This window comes from Salvia hispanica, chromosome 3, assembly GCF_023119035.1.
Source record: "Salvia hispanica cultivar TCC Black 2014 chromosome 3, UniMelb_Shisp_WGS_1.0, whole genome shotgun sequence".
Classification (NCBI taxonomy): domain Eukaryota; kingdom Viridiplantae; phylum Streptophyta; class Magnoliopsida; order Lamiales; family Lamiaceae; genus Salvia; species Salvia hispanica.
In genome coordinates, this window is record NC_062967.1 from 50,575,745 (window position 1) to 50,598,162 (window position 22,418).

At 34.4% G+C, this 22,418-nt stretch overlaps 2 protein-coding genes across 3 annotated transcripts; one reads left to right on the plus strand and one right to left on the minus strand.

Annotated features, from left to right (window-relative positions):
- The first annotated feature begins 10,631 nt into the window (after positions 1-10,631).
- LOC125213722 (nudix hydrolase 23, chloroplastic-like) lies at positions 10,632-12,983 on the plus strand. Of its 2 annotated transcripts, none has more exons than XM_048114415.1 (7): positions 10,632-11,035; positions 11,497-11,628; positions 11,866-11,942; positions 12,031-12,166; positions 12,329-12,469; positions 12,544-12,602; positions 12,683-12,983. In XM_048114415.1, the coding sequence occupies exons 1-7, from the start codon at positions 10,793-10,795 to the stop codon at positions 12,741-12,743; spliced, it is 849 nt and encodes a 282-aa protein (XP_047970372.1). In that variant the 5' UTR covers positions 10,632-10,792; the 3' UTR covers positions 12,744-12,983. The 2 variants fall into 2 exon arrangements, with proteins under 2 accessions (XP_047970372.1, XP_047970371.1); XM_048114414.1 differs by having other exon boundaries at positions 10,634-11,035; positions 11,494-11,628.
- A 73-nt stretch (positions 12,984-13,056) lies between these two features.
- On the minus strand, positions 13,057-16,029 carry LOC125213721 (zinc finger CCCH domain-containing protein 36-like). The gene is made up of 3 exons (XM_048114413.1): positions 15,728-16,029; positions 15,067-15,127; positions 13,057-13,993 (listed from the first exon to the last, which is right to left on the minus strand). Exons 1-3 carry the CDS (start codon positions 15,792-15,794, stop codon positions 13,231-13,233), a joined length of 891 nt encoding a protein of 296 aa, XP_047970370.1. The 5' UTR covers positions 15,795-16,029; the 3' UTR covers positions 13,057-13,230.
- Positions 16,030-22,418: the final 6,389 nt, after the last annotated feature.

A 22,418-nucleotide genomic window follows, 5' to 3' on the forward strand; every position in this document is an offset into this window, starting at 1 on the left:
TTTTCTAAACCTCTTGTAAAAATAAATAATGAAAAAGAAAATGCAAGAAAAAAGACCACTTGTAGCCTCTTTTATTTTTTTTTGTCTCAACTATTAGCGTTAAAACAGAGTTAAAATAATGTCATACTCAAATTTATCATTTTTGTCTTTGTTTCTCGATTGTTTTTGTTTTATTTTATATTTGCCTCCCTTAGTTTCTCTTTTGCCTTGTACAATATTTGTTTCTTGTTTTTATTTTAATTTTAGTTTTATGGAGTATTTATTAGTAGTTCTTAGGCGATTGACTATCATAACCAAATTTAGTTGAATAAAGTAAAAATTAATATTTTCTTTAGTTTCGTTATCATGTCTAACATCAATATTAAATGAATGTATCTATCAAAATTATTACTCATTTATGAACTTTCAAAGTTAATGTACGATTTTAGGTAATTAAAAAAGGTTCATCACTTTTAGTCATCTAGCATTATATATATTTAGTTTTTCTATTTAATTCCCATTTATTTTCATAGGATGAAGGTGTCAGCATGAAATGATAATATTTTATTGGAAGTTTAAATGATAATAACTTATACTATTGTTTTAATTCATTAAGATTATAAGTCATACACTACAAAATTCCTATCTATTGATTGAATGGAAAATATTTCACCAATTGAATAGTGTTTTGTTTTCGTAACTAAGGTTAGACAAATTATAACTCTATATTAGTATTTGTATATAAGCAATATAGTACTCATATAAGTTATTAGCTTGAAATACCAAATGACCACTTACTTTGATAACCAACTTTGATGTCTCATAAAGAAGTGATAAAACCACTTTTAAAAAGAGCTTTTGGATCCAACTTTAGATAAAGAGGTAGTTTAAAAGAAGAAAATATATATTGCTTTGATGTAAAACATGTGAGAAGGTGTAATGTGTCTATCAAGCATGCCCATATACATATGTTCACATCTTTATCTAGAAACCATGTTCATGTGCTTCAAAAGCTATGGTTTCTATTCCAAGATTTTAATTCAACATTATGTCCATTATTTGTTGTGTTTCTTGCCTTATAAGGTTAAGGTATTCCCCTATTCTAGAGTGCAATAGTGCTAAATGATTGAAACTTGAATCTTAATTCAGTTTTATAAATGGTTCTAAAATCACAAAGACTCATTTTGCCACTATGCAATATTCATTTCTACTGTCATTTTGAATTGGATATACTTGGACTATTTTTATTCATAATTGTTGCTTAACTCGATCTTAATCAACTTTTAATAAAATATGCATTCCACTATTATCCAGTTCAATCTCAATCAACTTTTTAATAAAATATTCATTTCACTTCCATCCATATACATCACCCAACTCAATCTGAATCAATTTTTCAATAAAATATTCATTTCACTATTATCCATATACATATGTAAATTTTTTTATTATCATTACTGACACCAACCAAATTAACTATTTTATTTTTAACATATTTATAATCAATATAAAATTTATAATCAATATATATTTAATTAATTATTTTATTTCTATTATATGTTTATAATAAAAATTATTAGACATTCATATAATTGAATTGAGTAGGTACAACATAATAAAGTAGGAGTATACAAATAAAAGAAATATAGTATATTAATTGAAAAATAAACAAATCAAGCTACAAATTAAGATAAGAGTGAGGAATAGAAAGATAACAAGATAATACATATTCAAACGTGGAAGTTTTTTTAATTTGAAGAGATAGAATACTCGTGAAATATAGAATTCTTTATCCTCTCTGAGTTGCCACCACTTTGTTCATAAGCAACAGTTTCATTGTCATAAACAACATGAACACTTCACTTTCGATCTTTCGTGTGTTTGTTTCTCTACAATCATCTATTTGTTTACATATTTATTAAATTGTTTCCTTGACAATTCATAGAAGACCATCCAATTTAAATCGAAAAAATGAAAGATCATCCAATTATATCCCATGTTTTTGACATCTTTCAATATTTGTTGGGAGCAGCTGACAACAACTCAAAATGGGGGTCATAAATATTTTTTCATTTTACAATTTATTTTATAGAATTGTGATTAATGCCGAACCCTTCTTAAAGACCGAACTAGAGATTAAATTAGGTCCCTTCATTTTTTAAATCTTGTGGTTAAGATTAATTTGTAATTAACTTAATATTTTATTCAATATAAACTTGCTGGGGGGTATTTTAGGAAATCAATTCTCAACATACATAACGTGATTCTCTTTGTCTCAATCTCTTTGAATTTTCACACAATCTTCTTTCAATTCTCTCGCAATTCACGATCTGCTCTGCGTCGATCTTCTTCAATCTGCCATCCACGATCTGTGTCGATCTTCTTCATTCCACGTTCAATTCAATTTCGCAATATTCACGTTTAATTCACGTTGCAGCTGGTGTTTCATTCTTTTCGGGCTCATCAGAAGCTGCTGGAGGGGATCAGCCGGCGGCGACGGTGGCGCGCTTGACGAATTGGGTGGCGCTGAGCCTTAATTCACGAGTTCTGCTTCAATTTCTCAATATTCTAACACTCATGGAGAATATCGACAGATTGAGATCCACTTCAACAAATTCTGCGGTTGAAGACGGATTAGGATCTACATCAACACGAGCATTTTGCTACGCCAATTCCGACTCTCGGGCGTGTTTTCGCGCCGTTCAGCCCCTAATCCGCCACAAATTAGTCTCAGATCCGAATCAAATCTTCGGTTTGTCTCTCCGAGCAGCAGCCGACGATCTCTAGCGCTTGATCAGTTCAATTTCGTTCAACAACTCCTCTGAATCGCTGCGCGATGCGCTGGACCAGATCCAGCGCCCTCTAGCCACGATCAAGGCCGAACCGTTCGTGCAGACGAGGACCGACGAGCAGAGGACGAAGATCATGAAGCGGATCTCGGCGGCGGAGGAGGATGTGGACACGTGTTTGGAAGATTTGGGGAAAGTTGGAGCGGTGGCGGAGCTGGTGAAGGTGAAGGTGTACTTGAACGGCGCCAGAGATTTTCTGATCGATTACGCGAGGGCGGTGTGGATGGCCGCGCGATTGCAGATGTTTGAGGCGTATAACGTTGATCGGTGGATGAGGATAATCATGAATAATTATGTGTTTTTGGGAGTATTCTTCCAGTGGGTTTTTGTCGTTGGATTGTTTTGCGCTCTGTTTAGAATTAAGCCTCACCATAAATTACTTCATTCAACTAGACTATTAATTCATTTAGTTACATTATTACTTCATTCACCTAGATTATTACTACTTCATTCAGTTACATTATTTACTTCATTAAAAAAGTATACCACTTCATCACAATAAGATTTTACTTCAATGAACTTCAATTGAGTTATTACTTCAGTCCATTACCTTATTAAATGAGGTTATAGCTTCATCAACATTGACATACATCATAATAAAGTGGAATGAAGTAATAATCTACTGGAATGAAGTGATTAACTATTGGAATGAAGTAATTAACTGTTGGAATGAAGTAATATATTTACTGGATGAAATAATAAACTACTTTAGAAGCTTTTAGCCTGAATTAGTTTATCTAATTTAGTATTGGAAAATTGCCATCACGAGGAAGCTTGATATATTTGACCGAATTGAATAAAAGTGAGAAAATAATTGGTTGTGTTAATCGTTGTGTGTTAATTCATGATTGGTTGTCAAATCCACAGTATTTGAGTTACTTCATGATTGGTTGTGTTAATCTTTGTGTGTGTTTCTTATTTTTTCTTGTTTCTTATTGTTTAGTTGTTAAGCAGACTACTGACAAATGTATACAGTGGAAAATAAAATATTACTTGGGAGAATTGCTCAAAAAAGAAATGCATATATTGCTTGATTCGGGCCAGAGAAGCTTCGAGAACAACTTATCGTCATCCGGTTTGATTTTGAAGGATTTTTGGTGGAAATCGTCGCGGTAGATTGAAGGAATTTTTCAGAGTGAAAAAGAACGGATGGAGAACTGTGTTATATGTATAGTTTGCGAAGAATTAATTTTGTAATGAACTAAATAACAGACGTTATGAAGTTATAACTTCAAATAATGAAGTAATATGAGCTGAACTATTCGTGTGCATAGTTGGCGAAGAATTTTGATTGTAATGAACTAAATAACGCACTTGATGAAGTTATAACCTTAAGTAATGAATTAATATGAACTAAATTGTTTTGGATGCATAGTTTGCGAAGAATTATAATTGTAATAAACTAAATAACATACTCGATAAAGTTATAACCACATGTAATGAAGTAAAATGAACTGAATTGTGTATATGTAGGGGTGAGCAAAAAACCCGAAAACCGAATATCCAAACCGAACCAAACCGAAAATTTGAAATTCGGTTCGGTTTTTTCAGTTTTTCGGTTCGTTTTAAAATTTTGAAAATTTCAATTTTTCCGTTCGGTTCGGTTCGGAGGAAAAAAAATGAGTATGTAATAAATTGAAAATGAATAGATATTTACTTCATTCGAGTAGGATTTTACTTCATTCTAAAATATTATTACTTCATTGGACTACGGTTTTACTTCATTCCAGTATTTGATCAGGTGAACTTTCCTTGCGATTTGATTTTTCTACCGATTGTGATTTAGCCACTGGCCTATGAGTATATTTGACGCCTATGTTGACCTTTTCCCGCGTTGCTTAATGAACTTATTGGACAAAAATCAAAAAACAAATATAAACAGGTGAAGTAAATTAGAATTTCGAAAACTATAAAGCTTCAAACGAGTGTATTACAAGTTACAACAACAAAAAACATTGGATCGACAATGTAATTCAAAATCAAGGAACGTACGAGGAGATTCATGTCCTAATCCAGAGATGGAGAGGAAGTTGGGGTTGGATGGAGATGAAGAAGTAGACGCTGCCATCGATTATTACTTCATCAATGATGTTATTTAGTTCACCAAGAGTTAACCAGTTCAAAAAATATAAACACATATACTCATGCATCTACGCTTTAAATTCATTTTTTACCTTTGGTATGAGGGATTTCTGTCGAATTACTTACATCCTTCTTTGCTTCAGGGAAACGTTCACCTATACAAAAGAAACACATAATAAAAATACAATATATGGCCCACAATTATAGTTAGTTCACTAGAATAGTCTGTTACTTCATCAAATATGATATTTGGTTCATTACAAGTATTATTTCCATTCATATTAGAAGAAACACAGAATAAACATACAACATATGATCCATAGTTATAGATAGTTTATTGAAGGAGTATGTTACTTCATCACAGAGGATATTTAGTTCATTACAAAGTTATTTCTTAATAAAATTAGCAAACAACACAGTTATTTTTATAAACCACAATCCTAAAACCCTAAACACATAAAACACAGTTTATTTCATTCTATAAGTAGTTCATTGGAAAAGTCTGTTCCTTCATCAAGTAGGCTAGTTAGTTCATTACAAATCATTTTACTGTTGTAGATTAGTTTAACTTCATTTTTACCTTGTGGAAGACGATCTCCAGTTATCTGCTTCCTTCTGATTTGATTGTTTTGATTTACCCTTCACCTTACGAGTGTATTGTGTGGCTATGTTGACAAAAATCAGAAACAAATTTACAAATATATGAAGTAAATTAGGTTTTAGAACTCTTCAAAGCTTTAAAAGTGTATTACCTGAGGCAACTGTTCGTCCGGAACGCAATCGACGTCCTTTTTATCTTCTATAGACGTGTTGTGCGTTTCAACCATTTTTGAATCAGCGTTGGATTTGAATTCGCCGTTGTAGTTGTTGAGCTTGACAGCTCGAGATGCTTAATCGTTGATGAAATCGATTTTAGATGAGAAGTTAATTGGATGTAAGCGAAGTCGTATGAAGCGAATCGAGAATAAATTGATTGGGTGTTGATTTCAGTTGAGATGAAGGTACTTACTAGATCTAAGATGAGATGTTGAATCGATCTTCAGTTGATGATGAAATAGAGTAGAGATGGAGATGAAATGCAGATGGAGATGAATCAGCTCTCAATTTTAAGATTTGGAGATTTGGAGAAGAAGAAGTAGCAGCGGGAATGTGAAAGAGTAATTTTGATTTGGATGTGTTTAACCCTAAATGTTTAATCTCAATGCAAAATGACATAAATACCCCTGTGTTGAAGTAATTTGTGTATGTAATGAACTGCGAAAATTAACACTACAACATTTCATCTAATCCATCAAATTTAAGATCTAAGGGCCCAAATTTGTTCTCTAGTTCGGTATATAAGACTGGATTTGTGAATAATGAGGCTCTTATTTTATATATTTACATTTTTGCGTGGTCGTAGCCCAAAATTTTATATACTTAAATTGTATACATTTACATTTTATAGTATATATTATTCGAGAGATGATAAGCTGCACGCTCCTTGTGAGCGCCTCTTGAGCGCCTCTCTCTCTCTCTCCACGTCACCTACTCTTTAATTTCTTAATCTATGAAATTCATCAAATTCAACTCATCTTCCCTTCTTCAATTCCTGAAATCGATACCACCTTCTCTCCATCGATTCCCTTTCGTTTTCTCAATCGAAAGGGAATTGATGAAGAGAAGTTGAAACTGATTTGGATGAATTTCACATATTGAGAAAAACGAAAGAGAATTGAAGAAGTGAGGGCGATATTGATTTGGAAGAATTTCACAGATTGAGGAAAACGATTATCATATTGAGAATTGAAGAAGAGAAGGTGAAATTGATTTGGAAGAATTGCCCTGATTGAGAAAACGAAAGGGAATCGATGAATAGAAGGTGGTATCGATTTCAGGAATTGAAGAAGGGAAGATGAGTTGAATTTAATGAATTTCATAGATTAAGAAATTAAAGAGTAGGTGATATGGAGAGAGTGAGAGAGGCGCTCAAGAGGCGCTCACTAGGAGCGTCCAACATATCATCTCTCCATATTATTCACCAAGATTTTAGGTTGAAGATTATAATAAAATTTGGTTTTCAATAACGAAAAATTTAAGTGATATATTATCTGACAAAGTATTATTTTAATTATATAAAATTAAGTATTATATTTAATTATATTTTTTCAAATTGACACGATCTATTTTTTCAAAGCAAATTTAACTCAAACTGCATTACAGTTGATTTGATATTTATACAATTATATAGGAATAAAATCAGGTTACATTTAGTTATATTATTATATAAATAAAAGTAATAATTTTGATTAAATAGGAGTATAATAAAATTATACAAAAACAAATTAGAATATTTTGTTATCAAAATACATAAGTAATTTTATAATAATAAAACAATTAATTGTAGAATAAATCTAATTTAGTTGGTTAGAATTGAAAACAAATCTTATTACAATCTTCAACTTAAAAGGCTATGAATATGTAATAAATTTTCTAAAGGCTAGGAATCGGATTGGTTTTAATCGGTTATTTAAGGAATGAAGAATGGAGAATTGGTTTTTGGTCTGGTTCTAGTGGTTATGGGATTCTTTTAATCACTTCTCGATTCTAACCGGAACCGACCTGTTTTTTTCCTGGGCCGAATTTAATTTCAATTTTAGAGTTTATAATTTATTAATTTTAATACTTATTATTGTTAAATTTCGAAATTGTTAGTTAACGTGTGTTGATTTCAGTTTTTAGGTATTGATTATTTGATTTATTGAACATTTGTGGATGTTGAACTTTTTAGGTGTTTAATTACTTACTTTGTTAGATTTTGAATTACTGAAAATTTAGGTACTGGATGAGTAATTAATATTGTTGCCTTGATTGTTTGTATGTTGTTGTACGTTGATTTCAATATTTAGGTATTAAATTCATCATTATATTTAGAGTGAACTACAAAAATAGTCTCTGGATTATGCGTTTATCTCGTCAGACAATCTTAGACTTTAAAAATATCCCCAGACAACCCCGGACTAAACGTTTATCTCAAAATTGGTCATTTTTCACTGTTTCGTACCGAAACTACCCTTTTAAGGGTTTGGGCATTTTCGAAAGTTCAAAAAATTCACTTTTTCAGTTGTCAGCACATTTAATGATTGTGCAGGTTGTCTCATTATATTAATAACTCTCTCATTCTCTCTCTCACCTTCTCTACTTCATCTCTCTTCTCTTCCCTTCTTCTTCCTCCCCTTCCTTCCTTCTGCAAAGGTCAAGAAAACATCTCGACTCAAGAAATGAATCAAAATGTCTACGCTGTCTGTTATGCTGGAGGAGGCGGGACTGGTTGTAGGTGGCTCCGATTTGAGTACGAAAATTGTTTGTGCCAGCAAAGAGCGATTCTTAAAATCGTTGTCGACCCAATAAAGGAATCTAATGGAATGTTGTATTTCGTTTGCGAGAAAAAGGGCAAGATTGGAGGCTGCAAGTATTTTCGGTGTTGTCATCCCAAGTGTGTGGATTTTGAAGGCTGCAATTACTTGGTTGAGCATGATGGGCGTGAAGACGAAGTTGGAAGACAAGGTGAAGTTGATTCCGAATTATCTCCAAATCATGTTGAAGGTGGAAGTAAAGTTAAAGATTGTATTTTGGTGTTATTTGTTGGGTTTTCGTTGTTTGTTTCATTTGTAGCCATTATGGTGAGTTTGATGAAGTAGGTTTTCACCCGTAGATTGCAGTTTATGGGAAAAAATTTGGTGAAGTAGTGCGTGAAACTTGGGAAGAATTGTAGTGTTCCAATTCAATGTAATTTGATTTTGATGTATGTGTTCTAGGTACTGAGTATTAATTTTTGAAGTTTCACGTTTGTTTCAGATATTGTGATTGCAGTTTGTGGGGAAAAAAATTGGTGATGTAGTTCGTGAAAGTTGGGGAAGAATTGTAGTGTTCAAATCAATGTAATTTGATTTTGATTTATGTGCTCTAAGTACCGAGTCTTAATTTTTGAAGTTTCAAATTTGTTTCAGATATTTCTAAATTGAGTTATGAAATTAACCATGGCATGGGTGAATGGGTTAGAGAATTTCTAACAGTTAACTAGTTAGAGAATGCGCTGGAGATGTTACTGAAATAAATCTTGTTGAAATAATATCGGATGTAGTACTCGACTTAATCAACACAAATAATATCATTCGAGGTACTAGGACAATAAGCAATAAATAATATCATATTTGATACCTGATAGTTATATCCGGTGTAGTCCCAAATTTTAATATCATATTGGGTTTGAAGAAATATCAATTGTAGTCCCTAGTAGAGTACTGTACATTGTAGACTGTTGACAATTTTAACTTTTTCCCCCAAAATGCAAACGAAACTAGATTTCCAGCATTAATTAATTGCCAGACGTTGGACATTTCGAGTGTAAAATGCTTATTTCATATTTCTACTTCGGACAGAGTGATTTTCATATTCTCTTTTTTATTCCGAGAAAGAGTCGAACTCTTTTTTTCAATCAAACTACAACATCACAACCTTCAAACCTTCAAAATTAATATAATTCCTAACTTACACCTTACAAACACATAATCAAATAAAATTCACGCCAATAAAAGATTTCCCCTGAACTCACTAACTGCAGTCTATCTAACAAATCAACTTCGTCTGGCCTCTCCCCCAACCCCACCTTCGCGCCAAATCTGCCAAACCAAGTTAAAATCTACACAATTTGGATAACACCACCGAAATTAAATGTTTGCCCTTTTTCTCACAACAATCCATTTCAGTCGAGATGTTGCGTCGACATTTGCAGAATAAGAGAGATGGAGGAGAGAAGGTGAGAGAGAGATGGAGGAGATAGATACTTCAGAATCAACTTCGTCTTCTATTTCCAACTTCGTCTTCACGCCCCAATGCTCAACCAAGTAATTGCAGCCTTCAAAATTCACACACTTGGGATGACACCACCAAAAATACTTGCAGCCTCCAACCAACCTTACCCCTTTGCTTGCAAAAGGAATACAACATTCCATTTGATTCCTTTCTTGAGTCGAGATGTTTTCTCGACTTTTGTAGAAGGAAGGAAGGGGAGGAAGAGGAAGGGAAGAGAAGAGAGTTGAAGGAGAGAAGGTGATAGAGAGAATGAGAGAGTTATTGATATAATGAGACAACCTGCACAATCATTAAATGTGCTGACAACTGAAAAAGTGAATTTTTTGAACTTCTGAAAATGCCCAAACCCCTAAAAGGGTAGTTTCAGTACGAAATAGTGAAAAAGGATCAATTTTGAGATAAACGCTTAGTCCAGGGTTGTCTGGGGATATATTTAAAGTTCAGGATTGTCTGGCGAGATAAACATAGTCCAGGGACTATTTTTGTAGTTCACTCTTGTATTTATGATGTGTGTTGCATTGTTAGTATTATTTTTTTTGGTACTGAATTATTTAAATTTTTATCCGAATTAATTTAAATTAATATCGGATGAAAAACCAGTTCTTTGGTCCTACGCTACCGAGCAATTTTAGGTTCCAGTTCTGATTTCTGAATTTATATATAAATATGCAACCGGCTAACCAGTCCGGTTAGAACTAAACCAATCGAATAAGAAGGTCTAATGCGACCAACTAATTCCTATCAAACAATTAATTACCGTGATAATAAAATCCCAAAAATGACTGCAATTTTTTGCTTTAGTTCTATTCGATCGACGATGTCGAGTTAAATTTTCACATTACTACTTTTTACCACTGGTATTTCCCAAATTGAAGTTAAATTCGAATTATACTTCTCTCAATCGGGAAAATGGGAATAAAGATATCGTTGCACAAATTAATTCAGGCTATTTAGTTCAGCTAGAGCTGAAAAATTGGTATTGTAGAACTAGAAAAAGCAAATCGAATTATAAATCGGGAACTTGAATAATGCTCAAAACTGTACAAATTCTTGGTTCTTCATCTTCTTCATCCGCCTGTTTTTCCAGATTAAAGAAACCTTATTCGAATTTCAAGTTAATTTCAAGAAACCCCATTTTAGCCAAATCCCCCAAATCACATTTTGGCGCTTTTCGATTTCGAGAAGCTCGCTTTTTCCGAGCCTTTCAAATGTCGCACGCTCCAGATGGTGGGCCATCGCCCCCTTCAACGTCTACCGCACTTCACTCAGCTGTGAGCGTTTATTTTTTACTAATTTGTATTTATTTTATTTCCAGTATTTACTTTGTTAATTCAATGTTTTATGTATTGATTTTGGTTATTTAGTTTGTTGATTTGGTGCTATGGTGAATTACTTAGGTTGCAATACAATAATCCTTGGCTGATTAGACTTGGATTTGAACTGTAAAGTTTGATGCATCTAGTTTAGTCTATACTTGAATGAATTTATTGGGATGTTTATAAGAAATGCTGGTGGTTACAACAATAGTTCAACCGAAGTTATTGTAAATGCTGAACAATTAGCTATTGCATATTGATCATTAAGTGTTTGGTGAGCCGTGGCTCTTGGTTTTAAGCGGTATCTTTTCCTCAATTCGTTTGCAACATGATATGCTGCGGGATAATGACTTCGATTGTCTTATTGAGGGATGAGGAGGGTGGATTTAAGCTAATATTGGTTCTGATGTCAGCAGGGGTTTACGAGGAAGATCAATTTCTGTCAATTGTGCGGTGGCCCAACCAAACATGAGGTGCCTGATGGGGAGGAAAAGACGAGAGCTATCTGCACGCGGTGTGGGAAAATTGCGTATGAGAATCCCAAAATGGTATGAAGAGACGAAGGTTTACAAGCATGGATTATAGTAACTTTTATGGAACTCTTCGTGTATTGCCATTATACATTACACGAATCATCTATGTGAAAATATGTTAATTTTCTAGTGAAATTTCAGATTGCTACTGCCCTAGTTTATCTTCATCGAAGCAATTTTTTGTGCTTAGGATGATCACATTTTCTTGCATATCTTGATCACACTAGTAACTTTTTTTCGGGTTAATACTAGGTTGTGGGTTGCCTCATTGAGCATGAGAACAAGATACTGCTATGTAAACGGAATATCCAACCTTCTCATGGCCTCTGGTATGCATTTCCACATGGAATTTCGTTTCAAAAGAGATTCGTATTATCATATATTATGTCAAGATGTTATTTTTTTCTGCATATGAAGGACGCTTCCTGCTGGTTACATGGAGATTGGGGAGTCAGCCTCTGAAGGGGCAATTAGGGAAACGTGGGAGGAAGCAAATGCACAAGTCGAGATCCTGTCACCATTCGTTCAGCTGGACATCCCCCTTATTGGCCAAGTAAGACGTATTCTTCATATGGATTTGTCACTTGCTCTCCGTGTCTATGGTCTAGAATGGTGTCGGGCATCCCCTTTTTGGGCGCGTGCTATGCTGCTACTTATCTGCATTGTTCGCGTTTATGGTAATGATTGGTTCCGTGTTTATGAATGATGCTGACAGACTTATGTAATATTCCTGGCGAAGTTGAAGAGACCTCACTTTGCACCGGGTCCAGAGTCATCGGAATGCAAGCTTTTCGCGCTTGAGGATATTCCATTCGATTCTCTGGCATTTTCCTCCATGCTGGTCACCTTAAACTTGGTGCGTACATCTACCGGTTATCTCAAAGAATCGTAGTCCCTTCTAATTTACCTTCTATATGATGGTTTTTACAGTATAAGGAAGATAAGAAATCGGGCAGAGCCAAGTTTCACTACGGCATCATAAACAAACGGTAATTTCCTTAAATCTACGGGCATTAAAATCTCGTTATACTTGGAAGTTTGTCCATTAACCTTTGATGGATGTTTACAGGCCCGGAACGAGCCCGTCTGAGATCCATGAGTACACTCTGGATAGCCATATGAGATGTTGAAAACGGCCCACGGTGGAATGTAGAGTTGATTGTAGGTACATAGTTCATTCATGTATATCTTGTGCACAAAACAAACGATCTTCCCCTTTGATGTTTTATACTCTTCACAAGTCTTTTCTGACTCACTTTGTTCCCCCCATCATGTTTTTGATTGATTAATATCAATGTAAACTCCTCCATTTCAAACAATGCAGTGCAAATTAAGATTGCAGAAATTTATAACATGAAATTTCCAGAGCAGACTAAAGTCGTGAAGCATAAGTAACGACTTTAAGGGTATGTGTGTTTGTTACTACTGAAATAGAAGGATGCATTAACACAACAAAACAAACATAAGCCGAGATATTAATCCTCACAATGCTGCGGTACTCGTCTTCAACCACTACCAATTACCAAAGAGCTGTTACATAATCAAATCTACTTTTGCACAGCTAGTAGAACCCAAAAAGTTTCACAAAATCACACCACGCCGACACTACAAGGACCCTCACCCTGTTTTTCGCAGCTCGGCCTCACCGTGTGCGAAATGGCACCTCTCCCCAAACGTGCACGACCCTTTTGTGAAGTTCTCACAGAGCTTCGTCTTGAAGTTGCTACCAGTGGAAGCCGGTCCCCCACCTCCTCCAAAGCCCTTACCAGGCCCACTCCCTGGCCCAATGCTGACGATCAGCTCCCTCACCATCGCACTAGCTTGTTGGATTTGTTCGAATGTGCCTTCGAGCTCGATGTTTCTGAGATTTGGATCAGTCTCATGGTCTCTGATTGATAGCTTGGCCCCCGTTTGCCGGCATATCTGCTTAGAGTTCACTCCTCCTTTCCCGATGACAGCGCCAGCAAGGGAAGCATCCACACTGATCTTGGCAGTGGCTGATGCGCCGAAGCTGGCTGGAGGTGGTGGTTCCATTCGGCCGCCACCAAACCTACCGGGCATGGGTCCACCACCACCACCACCACCACCACGATGATCCTCATGAGATGGTGCAATGGGTTTACCGAGCTCCCATTCCCCATGTGCGAAGTGGCATTTGTCTCCAAATTTGCAGCCTCCTTCAGTTTTGAATTTGTTGCATACTTTGGTTTTGACGGCACCTGGAGCAGCACCATTCTGGCCATGCTGGCCATGCATGGGACCTCCTGCCGTTCTGGGGGTTGGAGCGGGGGCCAAGTTCATCATCTGAGCAACAGCATTATAGCCACCAGGAACATAGTGGAGGAAGTGGCAATTCTCACCAAAGGGACAACCAGAAACGCTGCAGAAACAATGCAAAACTAATTACATTACACGACTGCTGCAGAAAGGTCTTAGTCGCTCAGCAGGAAAACAATGAACCCCTTATCATTTTCCCGCAGAAAGCACTCATACAAATATACTAGTCATTCTTGCCAAAAATAATATAACTGTCTTCAGCATTTTCAAAATAGAATGTGCATACATAAGACAACTATTAGCTTCATGCCTACTTAGCATTAGTCCCTTTGCAAGTGTTTTTTTTTCATTTAAGAAGAATTATCACAAATAAATCACCAGTGACATGGAAGGATAAGGACAATCAATGATTAGAGAACTGGACACTAAATAGATGTTTCACATATCCTCCAAAAATTCCTTCTTCCAGTATGAAGGATAACCTTTTGCAATTAGAGCCTTAAAGGAACTTAGGACCTTAGTGCAATTAGAGCCTTAGAGGTGACCCCAGTAACCAAGATCATCAAGAATGGATACCAAAAGTCCCTTTCTTTCATCAATTGTCAAATCTTGCATAATCATATAATATGTTCGTTGATGGCAAAGACTTGACATTTTCCATCTATCTATCCACATCACATACAGCGAGAAAATTCAGATTAAGGCAAGGCCAAAACATAAAAAATCCAACCAAGCTATTCATTACACGACTATGAAAACATACAACACTGTTACTCAATACAGTGGATGAATTATTCCAGCATCTTATTTGAACTGAGTAATAAGCTACTAAGATAATTAGATGAGTAATTATTCCAGCATCTTATTTGAACTGAGTAATAATCATATTCATATCAAGTAGGCCATAGAAACTTAATGCACATCATATCTGGATAATGATGCTAATAGTGTGCATTGGTGAAGAAATACTAAAATCAAGTAAGAAAATGGTTATTGAACTTCTTCATGACAACACAACTCATGTTGCGCTCAAGAACAAACCTTAGTGTTGACTATAACCAGACATGCTAGCTAAAACACTACAAAGTTTTATTGGAACTAACATTAGTGCCTGCCTGTTGAGTATTAAAGTATTAAAACTTTGAATATTATGATTAGGTAGGTTGAGATTTGAACCTGAAAAACTTCGTGCATGGCTTCGATTTGCTTCCTATACCACTTGATAAGGAGTCCATTTCTGTTGCAAAACATTAATTACTTTTTCTCAGTTACAGTTGCATTCATTCTTACCATTGCTCATATGATACTTAATAATACCAATGACACTAACTTTGCACCCAAAATTTTAGAAAAAACTCTTGAAAAGTTAACAATATTTACTGCTACTTACTGTGGATAAGTGATATAATCCACAATAACTGTACCGAGATCATCACATTGCGTAGGTTTCACATTAAAAAACACACAAAAAAAAAATCCAAATAAATTATCCAGTAAAAAAGATAAAGTTCTTATTTTTAAACTAGCAGCTACTAGTATATCAAATCCAACTAATAGTACTACTTCTTTGCATAATTTCCCGCCACGGCCACAAGAAAAACAATAAATTTTCAGCTTCGCTAAAAAGTTCAAACAAGTAATAACCTTAGCTAGCTGCAAGCAATTCAATTTAGAACTCCAAATAAATGACCGAGAAACACCTCTACTTAAGCTTTACAATGGGAAAAAAAGAAGACAAACAGGCTAATTGTGGTTAACATTGAGCTAATCATGGGGAGAATTGAGGAACGCCCAAAGTTGAAGCGCGAATTGAAACCTAACTGGCAGCAATATATACCTGGCTTAGATTTCTTGAAACCGCCTCCATTAGAAAATTCAGGTCTGCCTCGTTTGCGAGTATCCATAGCTCACAGATCCAAAAACAGTGCTCTCCTAATACAAAAAAAATAGGGGAAAAACCTACAAACTGGCGAGTAAAAGGTAATTTAAGAAGCTAAGTAAGAAGAAAGAGTAGAAAAGAGAGTAAAACAACCAATTAATTGGTCGAACCCTAATCCTACTCTGAAACTAGGGTTTGTGTCAAAGCTAGAGAGATGGGAGAGAAAGGGAGAGGGATAGCGGCTACTCTGCCAGTATTTACTCGAAAAGGGGGGCTTGCAAAATTAATATCGATAAGGGTGGAGGACTTTATTTATAATTTACCATAAGTTATGGTGTCTGCTTGGAATAAAAAATTTTGTGTGACGAAACGAAACGATGATTCAAATCTGGGATTTTGAGATATCACGTGCTCTACCGCAGTCACGTGCTGAGCTAAATGGGCCGAATCTTTTAAAAATAGCTATAGTCAACTGGATTAACCCAATATAGCTTCATCATATGTTACTGTTTCTGATCATTGATCACTATAGTTGGAGTAACAAGTTTCTTTTCATATTTAGTAATAGTATAATTGTTTCTCTCTTTTTTTTTATCCACATTTAATTAATAATATTTTAATTATTTTTTATTTTATTCATTTCACATTTAGATTCTTTACAGTCTCTCTGTCCCATTAGAAATGCAACACTTTCCTTTTTGGATTGTCCCACTAAAAATAAAACGTTTCCTAAAATGAAAACATCACTCTCTCTACTTTTCCTTCTCTCTTACTCTACTCTCTCTTTATTAACTCACAAAGGGTGTCTCTAATGGCGGACGTCCCGATAGGACGTCGCCGACGTCCGACCGGACGTCCGTCGTAGTGGGTGGGAAGGGCGCCCACGCCCGTCCCGAGTGCCCGTCGGATGGCCTCGCCCCTCGCATCGACGTCCGACCGGACGTCCGCCACTGTGGCGAAGGTCGGACGTTCCGGTCGGACGTCCGCAATTTTTAAATTAAAAAAAAAAACTCTATAAATAGGGCTCCCCCAACTTCATTTCATTTACACTACTTGTGTTGACAAGTTTCTCTCTTTAACCTCTTTTTTCAATTATCTATAATGGCGAGTAGTCGTACGGGTGGTAGTGGCGGAGGCGCTAGTGATAGTGATGGTGATAGTGATGATGAATTGGATCTCGCTGTGCAAGAGGCGATTGATCGATTGCTCCGGCAGAGGCAGCAGCGGCGGCAGCAGCGGTGGCGGTACCTCGGCCGATCCATCGCCGACGGCATGTACCCGGGACCACATTGCTGCACATATTCGGTTGTATGAGGACTACTTTGCTCCGCAGCCGCGTTTTGGGGATGCCTTATTCCGCCGACGTTTTAGGATGCATCGTCCTCTGTTTATGCATATCGTTGGTGCTTTAGAGAGAAGGTATGAGTTTTTCAGGGTCAGGGAGGATGCGGCTGGCAAACCCGGACACACGCCAATACAGAAGTGTACGACCGCAATCAGGCAACGGCGTACGGAGGCCCGGCCGACATGTTCGACGAGTACCTCCACATTGGGGAGTCTTCAGCCGTCGAGTGTCTGCTGAATTTTTGCGCGGGCGTTAGATCGATATTCGGGGATCGCAGTATCTTCGGCGTCCGAGCCCCGAAGACTGCCAGCGGCTGATTAATATGCACAGGTCGGTGCACGGGTTCCCCGGATGTTGGGCATCATCGATTGTATGCATTGGGAGTGGAGGAACGCCCCGCCGCCTGGAAGGGGATACACACTTCCGGCTTCAAAGCCAAGCATCCCACGATGATCCTTGAAGCTGTAGCTGACTACCGGCTTTGGATATGGCATGCTTATTTTGGAGTGGCCGGGTCGAACAACGACATCAACGTCCTCCAGTCGTCGCCCCTGTTCAACGATCAGTGCAATGGCGTTGGTCCCGCCATCAGTTTCGTTGCCAACGGCAACCAGCACAACATTAGATACTATTTGGCGGATGGGATATACCCAAACTGGCCCGTCTTTGTGAAGACGATCAAGCATGCGATCGGGCCAAAGAAGTCCTACTTTGCGACCCGGCAGGAGGCAGCGCGTAAGGAGATTACTATTTGAATTACCAAGGTAATATATTCTTAAACTAAAAGTAAACGGAAATTTTATTAAACAAATATTATTTCTAATAAGTTAACAAATATTTGATTTATATTGAGAATTCTCAGGTATATTGTTGTATGAAGATTACTATTTGAATTACCAAGGAAGACCTTCTTTCATTCTCACAATTTTATTAAAAGGTATTGTCACAGTGAAAGAAGGTCTTCCTTGGTAATTCAAATAGTAATCTTCATACAACAATATACCTGAGAATTCTCAATATAAATCAAATATTTGTTAACTTATTAGAAATAATATTTGTTTAATAAAATTTCCGTTTACTTTTAGTTTAAGAATATATTACCTGGGATGGTGGGTGGACTCTTGATACTTCCATTTTTGTCAAAGATATCAACTTTGAACATTGCATTGTCGCTATATAGGAGAACTAAACTATCTTCTGCTTCAACTTTGTTATCATCAAGAAATTCTTTCCAACCATTTGTTAAGACATAATGATTGTGCTTATAATGAGCTTCGATTTCCCATTGAAGTGGAGTTGAATCCATTGCTATTTTGTTATGGCTTGGAATGTTGCAGTTTGCAAATTCTGTAGGTAGTTTCTGTAAAAATTTAACAAATTTGTTTTAGTTAATTAATAAAGTAATGAATAGGTTTTTACAGTTTAATAAAACAATAGAAACTGATTTTGAATATTACCATGTCATTTCGTTTGATTGTCGTGTATCTATGTATGCAGAATTTTGGTGTTACTCCCAAGCTTGTGTTTGTGGATGATATTTGGCTTGAAGTCGACATTTTCAATCTGTAGTTGTTTTCTTTGAGAGAAGTCTTAAAAGGGGAATGAGAGTTGTGTGATTTGAAACGATTGGTTGGTAATGTGAATAGTCTGATGGGTTGGGAATGTTAATAAATTAACAGGGATGATGTAATGAGTATGGGAATATTCTGAATTTTAAAAATAGGGTTTTTGTTTTCAAATCGTATTTAATATAGGATTGCAAATATATATAATTATATTTTGTACATTCATTTGATATTATTATTAGTAAATATCTCGAATTTGTTTAATGATTTATTTATTTTTTGTTGGAATCGAGTAGTTTATTGGACATCCCAAAAAGAAGTTAATAGATAGACTTTGAATCTCTCACATGAGAATTATTAATTATTGGCAAATTTATTATATTTAATTGAATGTTTTTTCTTTTGAAAATTCAAGTTTAAATTTTGTATTGCTTTTGATATACTACAAAAGATGTGGCATTTGTCAAATGATAAAGAAGAATTGATTAAGTTATTCCCGTTATTAACATCATCTCGAATTTGTTTAATGATTATATAATAATTGTGAATACAGTTGATTAAGTTAAGAATTCCTTTATTAAGTGATATCTAGGTTGATTAGTACTCCCTCCGTTCCACAGTAATAGAGACATTTCATTTTGCGCACTCATTTTGAAAAAATAATTATAAATAGTTAAAGTGGAGAAAAAGTAAAGTAAGAGAGAGAATATTGTAGATAAGAGTACTCTTCTCTACATTATTTTCTCTCTTACTTTACTCTCTCTCAACTTTAACTATTTAATATCATTTTTCCAAAATGAGTGCTGAAAATGAAATGCCTCTATTACTGTGGAACGGAGGGAGTATTTCTTTTTGTGGGGTCCAAACAGAAACAATGTTAAGTTATTTCCCTTTTTTGCCAAAAGAATAAAACATCCAGTCATTTTTACGTAATGCTCTTTGTATCCCACAATAATAGTCACTCTCATTCTTGTCCTTTAAGAAATGTAAAGAAAAGTTAGTTGGAAAAGTTAGTGGATTGTGGGACCTATTTATTATTTATGGTAAAAACTGTGACAATAATTTTGGGATGAATTGAAATGGAAAAGAGTGACAATTATTTTGGGATGAATGGAGACATGGAGTAATTCCTAGGAGTACTTTTTTCTCTATGTTATTAACTTTTCAGTTCCGAGATTTGTTTTTTTGTTTTATTCAGAGATATTTTAACTCAGGTTTTTGAATCAAGAATAAATGTTTGTATATTTTGATTTTATGAATGATTAAATTTATAGTATATACTGTATATTTTTCGTAGTATGTATTGATATTATTTTACATAGGTACAAGTCAGTTTTGACAATGCATGTATTTTGGGAAGATATGTTTTCTTGAGGTTGGAGATTGCGTATATATTAGCACCGATTAGGAATGAAAATATATTTTGGATTTTGTCAATATTGATGTGAAAGTGTAGTCAGTATGTCGTAGGGTCATAATGGATTTGTGTAGTAGTTGTCATTATTATATGTGGATTTGTTTTAGATTTGGTTAATTTTCAACATTGAATGGATTTGTATTGTTTATTTACTATTGACGGAACAAATTAGTAACGGAACAAATATTTAGATTTAAATTTATTTGGAAAATTTGAATATATAGTACTCCATATATGATTTGTAATGGTGGTAATAATTTGAACATATATGTATTTGGAAAATTTGAATATATAGTACTCCATGTATGATTTGTAATGGTGGTAATAATATTATTATAAAAAATAATAATATTTTAAACAATATATAAATGTAATTCATATTTTGTTTAGCAAATCATATAGTACTACTAAAATATTAGCAAAATATCCAATGCAACAAGTTAAATATATATACATAATATAGTTACAATAATTTGAAGCGAGAATGAAAGTTTGTATTTTGTTTATTTTGATTTTGATTGGATGAATGGATAAATTTATACTAATAAATATTTGATATCGTAGTATGTATTGATAATATTTTATATAGATATATGTCACTTTTGACTATGCGTGAATTCAGGGAAGATTTGTTTTATTGAGATTGAAGATATTTTACCATATCCGATGAGATATGAAAATTTTTTTGGATTTTATCAGTAATGATCAATTGGCGACAGAGTCATAATTGATTTCAATAATAGAGTAGTTGTCATTATTATATGTGGATTTGTTTTAGTCAAAAATAATTAGCAAAATAGGCAATGCAACAAGTTAAATATAAATCCATAATATAGTTACAATAATCTGAAGCAAGTTTAATAGATTGAAGTTGGTCAATCATTCATACGTAATCTGCAAGATATTTGGGACGAGAAGTTTTCCGAGGTACTCTAGACTGTGATGATGGAACAATGTTTTTCTTTTTTGTTGTTGTGGTGGCATTGTTGGATTTTCCAATTTTTTTAGTTGCTTCATTCGGTGGTGGTGTAAAATCTGCAGCAAGATAGGTCGTGTTAGTATATATACAATAATAAGTAATATTATCATTAATTAATTTGATAAGGATATAGAATAGAACAATGATTAAAAAGAATCACACCTTTAGGGAAATTAACCTTCATCCGAATACCATTGTTTTCAGAGAAACTTATTATGAATGTATCCTCACCAACATATATGAAAGTCAATAAAGTATCAATTCCAATGTTGTTATCAAGCAAAAATTTCTCCCAACCCATTGATAGATAAGTTCTGATATGGTGGCGTTTTTTCACTTTTTCTAAGTGACCCATTCTGAATTTGGAGAAATTTTTAGGATGCATTTTTCTGGTATTATATTTCCGTATGAATCTTCAAACTGTTGTGGAAATACCTGTGATATACAAGTGACATATAAAAGTTATATAAATAATTAAACCGCTATTTGAATTATCTATAATAATAATATAATGATTATTGAAAATGTAGACATCATTCTAAAGTAAACGATGATTATTTAGGTCAAATGTATGATTAAAGTTAATGTAACGTTTAAATAATAGTTTGGCTACATTAAAGGTTGAAAAAAAAAATTTAGAAAACTATTCTGCAATATAATTATAAATATTTTTTAGTAAAATCTGATATTTTGTATGATGTCACAAATAATATTGCTAATAAAATTACAGATTCTATTTTTATTATTGTAAAGTAAAAAAGGATTGAATTCTTCTGATGATGAGCATAATATTCAGTGTCATACTAAATAATTAAATATATGTTCATCTACTATATCAATTATGTGCTACATGTAAACCATATTTAGTATCAACTAGAGATTGTTATATATTTATGTAACATGAATAAATATTGAATTTCTACTCGCGATAATCATGACATTAATTAAAATATTTGTTGCGGATGAAATATATAAATTGTAAAGTAAACAATTCTTACCATCATTTTTGCATGTTTGGAAGGGTTGTACACTTTGTGGAAAGTTGGTCTCCATTCGCATAATATTGCTATTGTTTCAGACCAAACTTTGGTTGTGCTATAATATTCAAAATAACAAATGTCAGGTTTTATATGTTGATAGGAAATTTTGAATTTATTTAAACAGATGATGTTAAAGATGAATGAAGTAATATGGTAATAAATTTTTTTCTTAAATATTTAAATTCTTACCGTGTTATCTCTTTAGAGTCCTCATCTTCATCTTCTTATACTGCCTTCATTTTATTTTTTTCTTGCGATTTTTGGTTTGACTTTTGTTCCAATTTGCTTGGTTGTGGTGTTAGA

Bases quoted from the DNA above. Each gene is read 5' to 3' on its own strand.
- LOC125213722 (XM_048114414.1), top strand. From the start codon at position 10,793: ATGCTCAAAACTGTACAAATTCTTGGTTCTTCATCTTCTTCATCCGCC. The intron at 11,943-12,030 runs GTATGCATTTCC...CTGCATATGAAG, and splicing joins CAACCTTCTCATGGCCTCTG to GACGCTTCCTGCTGGTTACA. The intron at 12,167-12,328 runs GTAAGACGTATT...TGATGCTGACAG, and splicing joins ACATCCCCCTTATTGGCCAA to ACTTATGTAATATTCCTGGC.
- LOC125213721 (XM_048114413.1), bottom strand. From the start codon at position 15,794: ATGGATACTCGCAAACGAGGCAGACCTGAATTTTCTAATGGAGGCGGT. The intron at 15,128-15,727 runs GTATATATTGCT...GTTTTGCAACAG, and splicing joins TTTCAAGAAATCTAAGCCAG to AAATGGACTCCTTATCAAGT. The intron at 13,994-15,066 runs GTTCAAATCTCA...TTGTTTCTGCAG, and splicing joins CCATGCACGAAGTTTTTCAG to CGTTTCTGGTTGTCCCTTTG.